General features: G+C 36.9%; 1 protein-coding gene across 1 annotated transcript; it reads left to right on the top strand.

Moving 5' to 3' along the window:
- The first annotated feature begins 13,199 nt into the window (after positions 1 to 13,199).
- On the top strand, positions 13,200 to 14,042 carry LOC149556673 (uncharacterized). Its single transcript, XM_089829950.1, has one exon. The coding sequence runs from the start codon at positions 13,200 to 13,202 to the stop codon at positions 14,040 to 14,042; it is 843 nt and encodes a 280-aa protein (XP_089686076.1).
- The last annotated feature ends 1,931 nt before the right edge of the window (positions 14,043 to 15,973 follow it).

Raw genomic sequence — 15,973 nt, forward strand, 5'->3', positions numbered from 1 at the left:
TTTAATTGACTACTTACTGACTAATGCTAATTATCCTAAAATTTAATACTAACCACAACCAACACTAATCTAAATAACATCAAACTAAATCTTTTTAAATTTAAACTAAAAATAAAAATCTTAATGAACAAACAAACTAACATAAATAAAACTTAAACTAAAAATAACACTAACCACCCCCTAAACTCTAACCTACTCTTACACAACCAACTCCCCATAAATACCTCTGTGCGATGTCCCATAAAGCTGCACCCGTGTCAGTTTTGTCCCTCCCCTTTCTTGTCATGGGGGGAAAAGCCAAGTTTGCATCCAAGGGGGGAAAAAGACTATGCTTAAACTAAACATTTGTTTTTTTTCTAAAACAAACATCCCATCCATGCAAAAAGGTGAGCGCCCAAGTTGAAGGGAAGAGGGGAGGGGGTGATGTCATTCCCTCATAATAGCATTAACTTTCTTTTTTAATTTAAAAATTTGTTTTTCAAGCCCATGTAAGAGCTGCGCCCAGAAAGAAAAGGGGGCAATAATAAAGACATAAAGTTATATAGGTAAGTCTTAGGATATTTAAGGATAGTTATTACTAAAGTTTTATAGATGGAGATAGGATATAAAAAGATATTAGATTATAAGTATTTTATATTATGATAATATTATATATATATAATTGAATGGTAATAATTTCTCTTGTGATATTCAAAATATGTAAGAATCTTAAAAGATTCTCTGTCACCAAAGAAAGAATAAATTGGTGCCCATACAAAAGGTAGAGAGTTTTTTTACTCTCTTTAGACATTTTTTTTTTGCCTTTATTTTTCTAAGTATACTTTTTGAAGTTGATTGATTTACTAAGAGGGGTTATATTTTTTTTCAATAAATCTAATAGGACCCATTTCAAATTAAATATTCCAAGGATTTGAATGATCCATATTAACTATAATGCAAGAATTGATTTAACTCCATTAATCACAAAAACTAATCTTTCATTCATAATAGAATTTTCGTTTCCAACATATAAGAAAACTTGAAATTTGCCTAATTGAATCAAACATCATTTCCATCCTATTTTTGATGTGCATCCATCTAATTTTAAATTATGATTAAATCACATGATAAACAATTATACTCAATCACCAATTTTATTGGTAAACCTGATTCAAAGGCTCAGCCGAGAAAGAACCAAGAAGAAAACCCGACGTCGTTGCCATTACAACAAGGTTTTTAGATACAAATTACATAGGATTTAAATCCTGAATTACAACACTTAAATTAAATTTCTTCATGACCCTCATCAAGGGTTCCATATCAATTTCTGCAACACATTTCTAAGAACCATGGAGAGAACAAAATCTGATCAGGTGACAACAAGCATGACCAAGAAACAATTCAAACATGCATATTCATACAAGGTTTTCACAATAGGATTCACAATGAATCAAAACTAGGGAAAGGTGGATTTTTCCAACAAGAGATGTCAGACACAACACCAAACCAGGTGCCCAATCGGAGCTATAAATCAAGAACTTTTGTTCTTCCATTCTTACATGCCAAAACTCATACGTGGTTTGTGCTGACAGGTAGGGGCCCATAACACCCTACCCTCTCTCCCTCTTCTCGTCCTGAGAAGAGACTCTACACTGTTGGAGTCCAACTAAAAGGACCTTTCCTGAAATTGGTCACTTCTGCCCTCTACAAGGGTGAGTAATGCCAAAACACCCATGCAAGAAAATCTCAAAATTCAAACATAAACAAGAAAAGAAAACATTAAAAAAAAACATGGTTTTCAAATCTTCCCAACATACCCACAATCATACAAGCATTCAAACATCAACAAGGTAGCATAAGCATGAAACAAACATGAAAATTTGAACAAGAGAGATGAGAATTCCTACTTGCACAAAGAGGTAATGGCAAATGAACAAGTTTGAGTAGAGCTTTTCCCTTTCTTGCTTCAATCTTCCAAGACTCCTCTTTAAATGTAGGGATTGGGTAACAACCTCAACTACTCCAAGAAGGGCCTCTAAATAAGCCTCAAACTCAACCACCAAAATGATCAATAACTTCTCCCACCCACTTACAATTCTAGAAACTCCTAACTTAACCCATACTATGGTTAACCACTAAGTGGAGGTGAAGTGAGACAACTCATGGTAGCCATAGTTAATTTTCGCACAAAGGCAAAAAGAGACTTTTTGAGTGACCACAAAAGTCAATAAAAGGGGCTTAGGAGTTGGAAAAGACCCCCAACTCATACCCATACCTCTTGGGTATAAATATTTCATGTTTTAAAGCCTTAGGAAAAGTTTTAGAACCAAACAAAAGCTAGGAATTAAATAGGACCAACTAACAACTCTAACAATGCATATTAAGCACTAATCCAGATTAAGGGTGACTAAACTCGATTAAGAACTCAATTAGCAAACTAAAACTAACTTAAACCGAATTAGGTCCAAAGGTTACACAGCTAACCCTAACTAGCACGCTAAAGAGCACAAACAATTCACGAGTGTCAAGCGACACTAAAAGAACATAGTTACGAACATTAACATTCACTGAACACAAAAAAATACATACATACATCTCACAATACAATACTTGAATTAAAAACAACAAGGTTTCCAAAATTAGCACATAGAGATCAGTTCTGTTCCTCCATCCTTTTCTCGGCTAAATATCCTGCACACTCATTGCACACATCATTAGCCCTGTAAAATCACATGTATATATATATATATATATATATATATATATATATATATAAGTATCAGAAATTCACATAAATTGAAACATACATCGATCAGGGTTTCTTTCATCCTACTTAATTCTTAACCATTTAAAATCTCTTAAATCAAAGTATCAACCCTACATTTACTAATTTCATCGACATACATATACATAAAACATTAAATATCTGAAAATAACATCACACAACATGAAATAATATAATATGTTCCAAGCATCAGATAATGTCTCGACATCTCGAGTCATGAGTATCAAAAGGATAAAGTAACATCTAAGGCTACGAAGAGTCCGGACAAGGCCTCACACTCTATGACCCCCTTTGACCCATATCAACGATTCTAATATGTCCCTAGGGGTCCTATGACCCCTTGGGACATATGTCATCATTTAATTGGTCAAAGGAGGTCATAGGTCACCCTCTGACCCACTTTGAGGGACATATTAATATGGTTAATATGTCCCTCAAAGGGGGTCATAGGGTGACCTATGACCTCCTTTGACTCATTAAATGATGACATATGTCCCCAGGGGTCTTAGGACCCTTCGGGACATATATCGTCATTTAATGGGTCAAAGAGGGTCATAGGTTACCCTATGACCCCTTTTGACCTATATTAACCATTCTAATATGTCCCTAGGGGTCCTAGGACCCCTACGGACATATGTCATCATTTAATGGGTCAAAGGGGGTCATAAGTAACCCTATGACACCCTTTGACCGATATTAACCATTCTAATATGTCCCTATGACCCCCTTCGACCCATTAAATGATGAAATATGTCCCTAGGAGTCCTAGGACCCCTAGGGACATATGTAATCATTAAATGGGTCGAAGGGGGTCATAGGTCACCCTATGACCCCCTTTGACCCATATTAACTATTCTAATCTGTCTTTAAGGGTACTAGGACCTTTAGGGACATATGTCATTATTTAATGGATCAAAGGGGGTCATAGGTCACCCTATGACCCCCTTTGACCCATATTAACCATTCTAATATGTCCCTAGGGGTCCTAGGACCCCTAGGGACATATGTTGTCATGTAATGGGTCGTGGGGGGTCATAGGTCAACCTATGACCCCCTTTGACCCATATTAACCATTCTAATATGTCCTTAGGGGTCCTAAGACCCGTAGGGACATATGTCATCATTTAATGTGTTTTCACACATATTAACCATTCTAATATGTCCCTAGGGGTCCTGGACCCCTAGGCACATATGTCGTCATTTAATGGATCAAAGGGGGTCATAGGTCACCCTATAACCCCTTTTGACCCATCTTAACCATTCTAATATGTCCCTAGGAGTCCAAGGACCCCTAGGGACATATGTCATCATTTAATGAGTCGAAAGAGGTCATAGGTCACCCTATGACCCCCTTTGACCTATATGAACGATTCTAATATGTCCCTCGCCATCTTAGGACCCCTAGGGACATATGTCATCATTTCATGACTCAAAGGGGGTCATAGGGACCCTATGACCCCCTTTCACACATACTAACCATTATAATATGTCCCTAGGGGTCCTAGAACCCCTAGGAACATATTTCGTCATTTAATGGGTCTAAGGGGATCATAGGTCACCGTATGACCCCCTTTGACCCATATGAACTATTCTAATATGTCCCTAGGGGACCCCTAGGGACATACTTCATCATTTAATGGGTCAAAGGGGGTCATAGGTCACCGTATGACCCCCTTTGACCCATATTAACCATTCTAATATGTCCCTAAGGGTCCTAGGACTCCTAGAGACATATGTCATTATTTAATGGATCAAAGTGGGTCATAGGTCAACCTATGACCCCCTTTAACACATATTAACCATTCTAATATGTCCCTAAGGGTCCCAGGACCCCTAGGGACACATGTCATCATTTAATGGGTCGTGGGGGATCATAGGTCAACCTATGAACCCCTTTCACCCATATTAACCATTCTAATATATTCCTAAGGGTCATAGGACCCCTAGGGACATATGTCATCATTTAATGGGTCAAAGGGGGTCATAGGTCACCCTATGATCCCCTTTGACCCATATCAACCATTATAATATGTCCCTAAGGCTCTTAGGACCCTTAGGGACATATGTCATCATTTTATGGGCCAAAGGGGGTCATAGGGCTCTTTGACCCATATGAACAATTCTAATATGTCCCTAGGGGTCCTAGGACCCCTAGGGACATATGTCATCATTTAATGGGTCAAACCCATATTAACCATTCTAATATATCCCTCGGGGTCCTAGGACCCCCAGGGACATATGTCATTATTTAATGGGTCGAAGGAGTTCATAGGTCACCCTATGACCCCATTTGACCCATATGAACGATTCTAATGTCTTCCTAAGCGTCTTAGAAACTTCTAGAGACATATCTCGTCATTTAATGGATCGAATGGGGTCATAGGTCACCCTATAACCCCCTTTGACCTATATTAACCATTTTAATATTTTCTGGACATATGTCGTCATTTAATGGTTCAAAGGGGGTCATAGGTCACCCTATGACTCCCTTTGACCCATATTAACCATTCTAATATGTCCTTAGGGGTCCTAGGACCCCTAGGGACATATGTCGTCATTTCATGAGTCAAAAAAGATCATAGGTCACCCTATGACCCCCTTTGACCCATATGAATGATTCTACTATGTCTCTACGGGTCCTAGGACCCCTAGGGACATATGTCATCATTTAATGGGTCAAAGGGGGTCATATGTCACCTTATGACCCCTTTTCACACATATTAATCGTTATAATATGTGCCTAGGGGTCCTAGGACCCCTAGGGACATATGTCGTTATTTAATGGGTCAAAGGGAGTCATAGGTCACCCTATGACCCCCTTTGAACCACATGAACGATTCTAATATGTCCCTAGGGGTCTTAGGACCCCTATGAACATATCTCATTATTTAATGGGTAGTGGGGGGTCATAGGTTAGCCTATGACCCCCTTTCACACATATTAAGCATTCTAATATGTCCTTAGGGGTCTTAGGACTCCTAGGGACATATGTCATTATTTAATGGGTCAAAGGGGGTCATAGGTCAACCTCTAACCCCCTTTGACCCATATTAACCATTCTAATATGTCTCTAGGGGTCTTAGGACCCCTAGAGACAAATGTCATCATTTAATGGGTCGTGGGGGTTCATAGGTCAACCTATGACCCTCTTTGACCCATATTAACCATTCTAATATATCCCTAAGGGTCCTATGACCCCTAGGGACATATGTCATCATTTCATGGGTCAAAGGGTGTCATAGGTCACCTTAAGACCCCCTTTCAAACATATTAACCATTATAATATGTCCCTAGGGGTCCTAAGACCCCTATGGATATATTTCGTTATTTAATGGGTCAAATGGGGTAATAGGTCACCCTATGACACCCTTTGACCCATATGAACGATTCTAATATGTCCCTAGGGGTCTAAGGACCCCTAGGGACATATCTCGTCATTTAATGTATCGTGGGGGGTCATAGGTCAACCTATGACCCCTTTTCACATATATTAACCATTCTAATATGTTCCTAGGGGTCCTAGGATCCCTAGGGACATATGTCATCATTTAATTGGTCAAAGGAGGTCATAAGTCAACCTATGACCCCCTTTGACCCATATTAACCATTCTAATATGTCCCTAGGGGTCCTAGGACCCCTAGGGACATATGTCATCATTTAATGGGTCATGGGGGGTCATAGGTCAACCTATGACCCCCTTTGACCCATATTAACCATTCTAATATGTCCCTAAGGGTCTTAGGACCCCTAAGGACATATGTCATCATTTAATGGGTCAAAGGGTGTCATAGGTCAACCTATGACCCCCTTTCTCACATATTAACCATTCTAATATGTCCTTAGTGGTCCTAAGACCCCTAGAAAAATATGTCGTCATTTTATGGGTCAATGAGGGTCATAGGGGGACATATGTCATCATTTAATGGATCAAAGGGGGTCATAGGTCAACCTATGACCCCCTTTGACCCATATCAACCATTCTAATATGTCCCTAAGGGTCTGAGCTCATCATTTAACAGGTCATCGAGGGTCATGGGTCAACTTACGAACCCCTTTGACCTATATTAACTATTCTAATATGTCACTAAGGGTCTTAGAAATCTTAGGGACATATCTCGTCATTTAATGGGTCGTGGGGGTTCATAGATCAACCTATGACACCCTTTCACACATATTAACAATTTTAATATGTCCCTAAGAACATATCTCATCATTTAATTGGTCAAATGTGACCTATGACCCCCTTTGACCCATATATACCATTCTAATATGTCCCTAGGGGCCTTAGGACCCCTAGGGACATATCTCGTCATTTAATGTGTCGTGGGGGGTCATAGCTCAACCTATGACCCCCTTTCACACATATTAACCATTCTAATATGTCCCTAGGGGTCCTAAGACCCCTAGGGACATATGTCATCATTTAATGTGTGAAAGGGGGTCATAGGTCACCCTATGATCCCCTTTGACCCATATTAACCCCTAGGGACATATGTAGTCATTGAATGGGTCAAAGGACCCTATGACCCCCTTTGTCCTATATGAACGATTCTAATATGTCCGTAGGGGTCCTAGGACCCCTAGGGACATATGCCATCATTTAATGGGTCAAAGGGGGTCATAGGTCACCCTATGACCCCCTTTGACCCATATGAATGATTCTGATATGTCCCTAGGGGTTCTAGGATCCCTAAGGACATATCTCGTTATTTAATGGGTCAAAGGGGGTCATAGGTCAACCTATGACTCCCTTTGACACATATTAACCATTCTAATATGTCCCTAGGGGTCCTAGGACCCCTAGGGTCATATGTCATCATTTAATGGCTCAAAGGGGTTCATAGGTCACCCTATGACCCCCTTTGACCTATATGAACAATTCTAATATATGTCATTATTTAATGGGTCAAAGGGGGTCATAGGTCACCCTATAACCCCCTTTGACCCATATGAATGATTCTAATATGTCCCTAGGGGTCTTAGGACCCGTAGGGACATATGTCATCATTTAATCAGTCAAACGGGGTCATAGGTCACCCTATGACCCCCTTTGACCAATATGAACAATTCTAATATGTCCTTAGGGGTCATAGGACCCCTAGGGACATATGTCATCATTTAATGGGTCAAAAAGCGTCATATGTCATCCTATGACCCCCTTTGACCCATATTAACCATTGTAATATGTCGCTAGGGGTCCTAAAACCCCTTGGGACATATGTCATCATTTAATGCATCAAAGAGGGTCAATGGTTGACCTATGAACCCCTTTGACTCATATATATTAATAATATACATATATATTAATAACATATATATATATATATATATAACGTTATTATATATATTAATAACACAAATAGAGATATATATGTATTACGTTATTATAGTTAATGAAAATATTACATTATTATATATTTATATATAATATATTACGTTATTATACATATATTATATTATTATACATATTAATATAATAATATATAATACATATTATATATATATATATAATGTTATTATATTTAGTAAAAATAATAATAATATAAATTATATTTATAGATTGTAATAAGATTAACATAATATATTATTATATATTAATAGATTATATCTTATATCTTTACATTATGTTATTATCTATATATATAATATGCTAAAATACGTCTTTACATAGTAATATAAGTGAAATAATTTATAAATCATAAGCTATAACTTTTAAACGCAATTTTCTCTCCAAAATGGGTTGGGATTTGAAATTTCCCACCCAAATTTTGCCGAAGTATATCGGATATCCGATTAGGCTTGGTATTTACCAAGCCTACCCGGTCAACCCAAAAGATGTGTTTGAAGAGGGTTTTAGTGATACTCAGACTTCGGGTAGCCATCTGACAATGTTATTTTGATCGAAATTGAATGAAACAAAAAGAGTCTTTTAATATCGCTCTCAAGATTCCATCAATATAATTTTTGTCAAATTCTGAGATCGATAAGTATTTATTAGTTAATTATCAATGAAGATTATTGTAAAGTGTTGATTGACGTACTGATTGAAAAATAGTTATAATTTTCAAACGGTATATTATTTTTTAAATCTAAAAGTTGCGTCACATTCTATGCTTCGCCTAGTATAAGAAAAAAAAAAAAATTAATTTGGTAAAATTTTATATTAGTTAAGGTGGTCAAACACGGGACTTCTTTTTTTTTCGAAAAAGTATTGGTAGAAAATTCATATTTAATTATTTATTTGGAATAAAAATACTGAAAAATATGCGTCACATCCGGGCATAAGTCTACTTTTCATATCTATAATTATATTAAAAAATTATTATCATTTGATTTTGATTAAGGTGGTCAGACATACACCTACTTTTTATTTTAGCCCTGAAATTTTCGTAGTACTGCATTAAAATTCAAACTTTTGACCAATCAATTATTTTTTTCTCCTAATAAGGCCTAGTAGTTTAGAAACTACATTCAATTTTCTACAAATTATTTTCTTACAACTTTTTGATATAAAGTCCATAACCACTTTAAAATTATGTGTCAAGTTGACATAACCCTAATTTGTGAGTTTTTCACTGCCACTTAAGGCCATAGTTTGGTTGACCATGATCCTGCACATACCCTGTTTGCCTACATGATGTAGATTTGTAGTGTTGACTGGAGGTTTGGCACAAACTATGAACATTCAACGAAGCGTGAAGGATAAAGAAATTCTGTTAGATGTTGTAGTTGCAACTTGCAACTACCTTGATTGAGATGTATGCAAAGTGTAGTATAATAGACAATACACTTTTACTCTTAAAAAAATACCTTTGAGATACGTAATTTCATTGACTGCAATGATTATAGGATATTCACAAAATGGATTTTTTGAAATGACCTAAGAAAATTTCAAGAAAATGCTATTGTGGGTGTCCAGCCAACTTCTACAACCTTTGTTCATATCCTCCCTTGGCCTAGGCCAAAACAAGAGCTTTTAAACAAGGCATTGACATGCATTGAAATCCATTAAAGAATAATGAAAAGAGATTTCTTTTGTCATATAGTTGGAAATTCTCTAGTGGATAAGTATGTAAAATGGGGAAGAATATATTGTACATGTCAACTCATTGACAGATTGCCTCAAGAGATGCCATCTCATGCAATTCCACACTTCTAGGATACATTATAAATTGGTTTATTATATAGGCTACTGATTTTTGTGAAAAATGCAGTTGGCGGGTGTAAAGCCACATTTCACAACTTTGTCGGTATGCTTCCTACTTGTGCCACCATGGGAGCTTTAGAGTAGGGAATGCACATCCAAGAAATCATAGTGGAAAGGGATTTTATGTCATATATTATTAGTCAAGGATAGAATAATTTTGTTAACTATTGTGGCTGTAGCTGCCTAGGTCAACATGCTTCCAAAATTTGGAAGGATTCAAATGCATGTGTAATTGCCATGCATGCAGAATATGGAAGCATAGACAAAGCATGTGTTACTATCTTGGCAGGCATGTATTTAAAATCTTAAGCATGTAAAATGCATTTATAACTGCCATGAATGAAAACTGTGGGAAGAAATGTATACATCTTGAAGCATATTACTATCACACAAACTAAAATAAGAAATCAACATTTCAATATTTTATTCTTCTTATCAATCTCTTTTAGTAATTTGATAGTTAAAACCTTTGATAGTAATTGGATAGTAAGTTGGTTTTTCAACCAACTTAATAGGCCATCATAAGAAATAGCTCATTCAAATCCACTCCATTTTGAAATGAAACTTATTATGTGTAGAGGATATCAAACATTTACTATATCAATTGATATTGTATGCCAATTTGTTAAATCAAAAAAGTCGTCTAAGAGCTTAAAAAATATATTTAATTGAAAAGAGCATCAAGATTGCAGTTGCTCTGAAAAAGACAAATGGGCGGCTTCGGTGGCAACACGATTTTTCTCAATGGCAGCAGAAACCTCTTTGGGCATGTATTTCTCGTCGTCCTTTGCAAGGACTTTGATGGCAGAGAAGTAAAGCCCTGATGCCCTAGCTTTTTCTGTGATGGGCCGTGCAGAGGAAGCGGGATCGGATTGATCAAAGGAGCCCATTTGATAGTGTAAATGACTTCTTGGCACCTGCTTAGCCAACTTCAAATGGGTTTTGTAGAATTATATAAGTTGTTTAGGGTTATTGTAATTCTGACGATCTAATATTACTATTGCAAAATAAAGGTGCTATTGATAGTTTCTACGTATCTTATTGGTGAGTGAAGGGCACTAAAAGCAAAAAATAGGAGTCAAGAAATTTTGTTTTGGAATCCAGATGGATTAAGTTTTGGGGATTACATTAAAAGATAATAAAAATAGCATTATGTGTTTTTCACTTGGTTGAGAAGCATAAAGATCTCTAATGGGTATACGTGTCAAGTTCGTTATGAATATTGCAGTTATATGTTTTAATTCATATGCTGAAATTCAATCTTTGAACTGAAATTACAAAAGATTAATCTCGTCCCTTTTTGTGGAACGTAGTGCACTGCATTGCTACTAATGTTATCAACCAATTACAGCAACGAGTCTTCTGATCACTGTAGCCATAACAAAAAAAATTTCACTTAGAACAATGAACAAAACCTTATTCCAAAATCTAGGGTTATGTGGGCATTTCTCCCTGTACCCCACTGCCCTAAGTACAGCTGAGTGGCATGGAATGCCTCTTGTCACAAGGGAAAACAAAAGATGTATCTCAGATTCATGACATAACATCCAAGAGGGCCTTAGAGCCAAGGACATCTCACAGATGGCTAGATTCCCCTCCGTGGTCTGTAGTTTTCCTAACAAAAAATAAATTGCTACTGTATCAAGAGAAGTGTATGATTACATACTATTATGCAGAGAGTTGTACAACTATTAAATGTTTGCATATAGATATAGAATGAAAATGTACAACTGTTGTTACTGTGTAAAACAATCAATTGAAAGGCCAATGACATACATTTCTTACTCTCAATGAAAAATTGTGTGACTACATACAATTAGGAAAGATGGTAAAGTTTTTGAATGACTGCAGACAACTATGGAATAAAAGTTTACTCCTACCAAGAAGCAACATATAGTTTTTAACTTTTTACCCATTTCATTTATGGGCAATTCTATAACTGCAAACAACTATGTGATGATATGTACACCCGCTGAACGAAAACATACATTTTCTATGTTTTTCCATCAACACACAATTCTATGTCTGCAACATCTGTAGGACAAAAGACAATTATAAAATGAAATCATAAGGGTTTGGAATGATCCAAATTGTGATTGTTTACAGTGTTAAACTAAGTTACCGAATTTGTTCAAAACCTTAGGAATTCGACATTTGATTCGCTTAGATTCAAAGTCGATTCAAATTCGATGCAAATTCATCTGCTGGCATTGAAATTCCCTGTGAATTTGCTTTTTCGAACCCTGGGCGAATGCATTAGAATTTGAGGCAAATGTCTTTGACGTCAACAGAACCTGGGACGAATGCGTAGTGAATGTGGATGAATTTTACTAGCCACATCATCTTTTTTGAGTTTTACATTATGAAACATTGAAACATAAAACCTAAAATCGCGTGTTTTTCTTTTCAGTGTGGTAGACGGCAGCAGTTTTTTGTTCACGACACACGCATACCATTTTGTAGACATGGCAGTTTGTTTCACAATTTCTACGCATAGCAATTCTAAGTTTGTGTTTCACGCAGTTTGTGTTTCATGCGGCAGTTTATGTCTCACGTCTTCAGTAAACGTCTTCAACAGTAGTCTCACGTCTTCAGCAGTGGTCTCGTATCTTCAGGAGTGGTTTCAAACTTACACGCGACAGTCATATAGTGGAGTGGTCTCACGTCTTCAGCAGTGAGATATCGTTCTAACTTCTCCATCATCAAGCAAGTGTTCCCTAGTTCGTAGGAAGTATAAATGAATAGAAGGGAAGTCGATTGACTAGAAGACGCTAAAGAATAGGTGACACGAGTTCCTGCAACAATAGTGAACGTTTTGGCATACACCACGGGTACAGTTTCTATCTATCCGCATTCTTATCTCAGCATATTTGCATATATGAAATATCTAATGTTATGTTAAACCATATTGCATTCTTCCAGACTGTAGTTCAAGAGCTCTTAATTCTGAATCTGGTTATAGTCCATTAATTGAAGTCTGATATTATTTCTTCTAATTCTGAATTGTGGAATCATCACTGCTAATGCTATAGTAAACATTCTTGGTATTAGATTAAGATTCAGTAAAAGATCTTGTTATTGCAGTGTGTTTGTTTGAAGACTTTGGTTACACTGTAAGTGTTGACGAAATTCCAATAGCCTGATATTCAATTATTGTTTCATTTCCAGCAAAGTTTATTACATCTTCTCATTGTTGTAACTTGTTTTATTTATTTGTAGCTTCTATCATGGCTGCAAGTGCACCTATAACCAATAACCTCGAGTTCAAAATCAACAGGTGTTCCCCACTTTGGAAACGTGTTCAAATGATTCGACCATTGGCAGGTGGAGGAGGTTATGTGTGGATTTGTAGCCACTACAAGGAGGAATTTAGCAACTCTTACAGTAGATTAAAAGCACATTTGTGCTTTATTCCTCAAAAAGGCATCAAATTTTGCACTGGGAAGCCAAGAGTAAACGGATTGCTACCTAAAACCTTTCTTCCAAATCACATCGTAAACAAATATATTCAAGAGCAGAAGCAAGGAAAAACATCATCTATGTCTTCAACTACCACTCCTAATGAGCTACCTGCAGAGGTTTGTCCATTCTTGCGTCCTCCTCAACAACAAATTGTAAGTAATAGAGTGGTGGGACCCTTGGAATCATCCTTCCAAAATGAAGCTAGAGACATTTTTGATCAAGCTATAGCCAAATGTGTTTATGCAAATGGATTGTCATTTGATGTTGTTCGCTCACCATATTGGCAATACATGGTAAGGGCGATCAATGTGGCTCCAAGCAGGTTCAAGGGCCCTGGGTATGAGAAGGTATGCACCACTTTATTAGATGATGAGGTGGCCTGTGTAGAGAATGTCATGCTGCCCATCAAGGATGCATGGGTCGAAACAGGATTGACAATAGTATCAGATGGATGGAAAGATGCAAGGAACCATCCTTTGGTGAATGTTCTTGCAATGTCTACAAGAGGTGCAATGTTTCTAAAAGCAGTGGATTGTGAAGGAGAGGTAAAGGATGGTCCTTTCATTGCAAACATTCTCATCCAAGCTATCAAGCAAGTTGGCCCTTAGAATGTTGTTCAACTAATAATCAACAATGCAAAGAATTGTAGGGCTGCCGGCTTATTGGTTGAGGAGCTGTATGAACACATTTTTTGGACACCTTGTGCAATGCACTCACTCAACCTAATGCTAAAAAAAATTGGCAATAAGGTCGAGTGGATAAAAAAATGTATGAAGAGGCACAAGAGATCCAAATGTTTGTCATGAACCACCATATGACGCAAGCCATATTCAGACAATTATCGAAATTGGAGCTCTTGAAGGTAAGTTGAATTGTTTAAAATTTAAACATGTTTTAGAAATCTAGCCACTTTAGTAAGTTTTCTATGTTTTCAAATTTTTAATCTATTACTGTTTTGATTTTAAAATAGGTTGCTAAGACCCGCTTTGCCTCCAACACCATTGTTTTGAGGTGCCTTATCAAGGTTAAAGACGCATTGACTAGAATGGTAACTAGTGATAATTGGACCGAATGGAGGCAATCTAATAGTGATAAAGCAACTGCCATAAGGGGATTGATATTAAATGAATCTTGGGGGGATCGTGTTGAGTACCTTCTGAAGATCACCGAGCCTATATTGAGCGTGATCTGATACACTAACATGGATAGGCCTTGCTTGGGTGAGGTATATGATGGTATTGATTCCATGATTGAGGACATTAGAAATATCATAAATGAAAAAGAGCAAGACCCTAATGAAAAGTTCTTCAAGGAGCTACAGTTAATCATTATAGAGAGATGGAACAAAATGACTACCCCTTTGCATCTACTTGCCTTTGCATTGAGCCCCAGGTTCTATAGCCAATCGATCCTCAAAGGGAGTACCTCTAGAGTTCTCCCATATAGAGATCCTGAAGTTACTCAAGGGTACAAGGCAGCCCTTCAAAGACTCTTTCCTGAGCACCTACGACCTGCAATGAGGTCTGATATTATGAGTTTTGCGAGCACTGATGATTGTGGTATTGAGGCTCTTGAAGACAAGAACAATGTTGATGCCCATAAATGGTAGTACTTCCATGGTCAAAAATACCAACACTTGTAGCCCATTGCCATCAAAATTTTATCACAGGTTAGTTTTTTAATATTAAACATTCTAATTACTAATTTCTTGTTGGTAAATATTCAAAACTCTAATTTCTAGTTTATTGTTGGTAAATTTGCAAATCTTGATAGGTTGCTAGTTCATCATCATCTGAGAGGAATTGGAGCACATACTCCTTCATCCACTCGATAAAACACAACCGACTAAACTCCAAGAAAGTAGATAACTTGGTGTTTGTGCATTCAAACTTGAGGCTCACAACTCACAAATATAATACGTACAAAAAGGGGGAGGCAAAACAATGGGATGTCGAACCAGAGGCCGCAGAGTTGGAAGTCCACTTTGATGCACTTGCGATTGAAGATGGTGCTCCTAAGATACATAGTAGTGATGGAGCCGATTTTGAGGCTACAACTGAGACTACGGTTGAGACTGCTAATGCTAGTGGCACTAATTGTGCTTCTAATCAGCAACTGCCTAATGATGATGAATTCTTTGATGATTTTTTATGATACATTGATATTTGTCATTTGATCACATATGAGTCTATGACTGATTACTTATTACTGATTCACTGATTAGTAATGTTGACATTGTTGTTTTAAAGACTAAAGTTTTGAATTGAAACATTCATATGGTATTATGGTGGTATATTTTGACATTTTGTCATGCCAATCAAACAAATCATTAATATATGTGGTGGTTGTATTTGCTAAATTGCTTTAGATTAGCATAGTGGTGTATGAACTGGTCTGCTGCATATTTTTACATATATATATATATATATATATATATATTTTTTTTTTTAAAATTCTTGTACGAACAAACACAAAATGAACTTGAACCCAACCCAAATTTGTTTTGATTGAATGTCAAACCTGAATGTCGAACCCACAT

The sequence above is a fragment of the Cupressus sempervirens genome, chromosome 5, assembly GCF_028749045.1.
Source record: "Cupressus sempervirens isolate cs-2001-9-10 chromosome 5, ASM2874904v1, whole genome shotgun sequence".
NCBI lineage: Eukaryota > Viridiplantae > Streptophyta > Pinopsida > Cupressales > Cupressaceae > Cupressus > Cupressus sempervirens.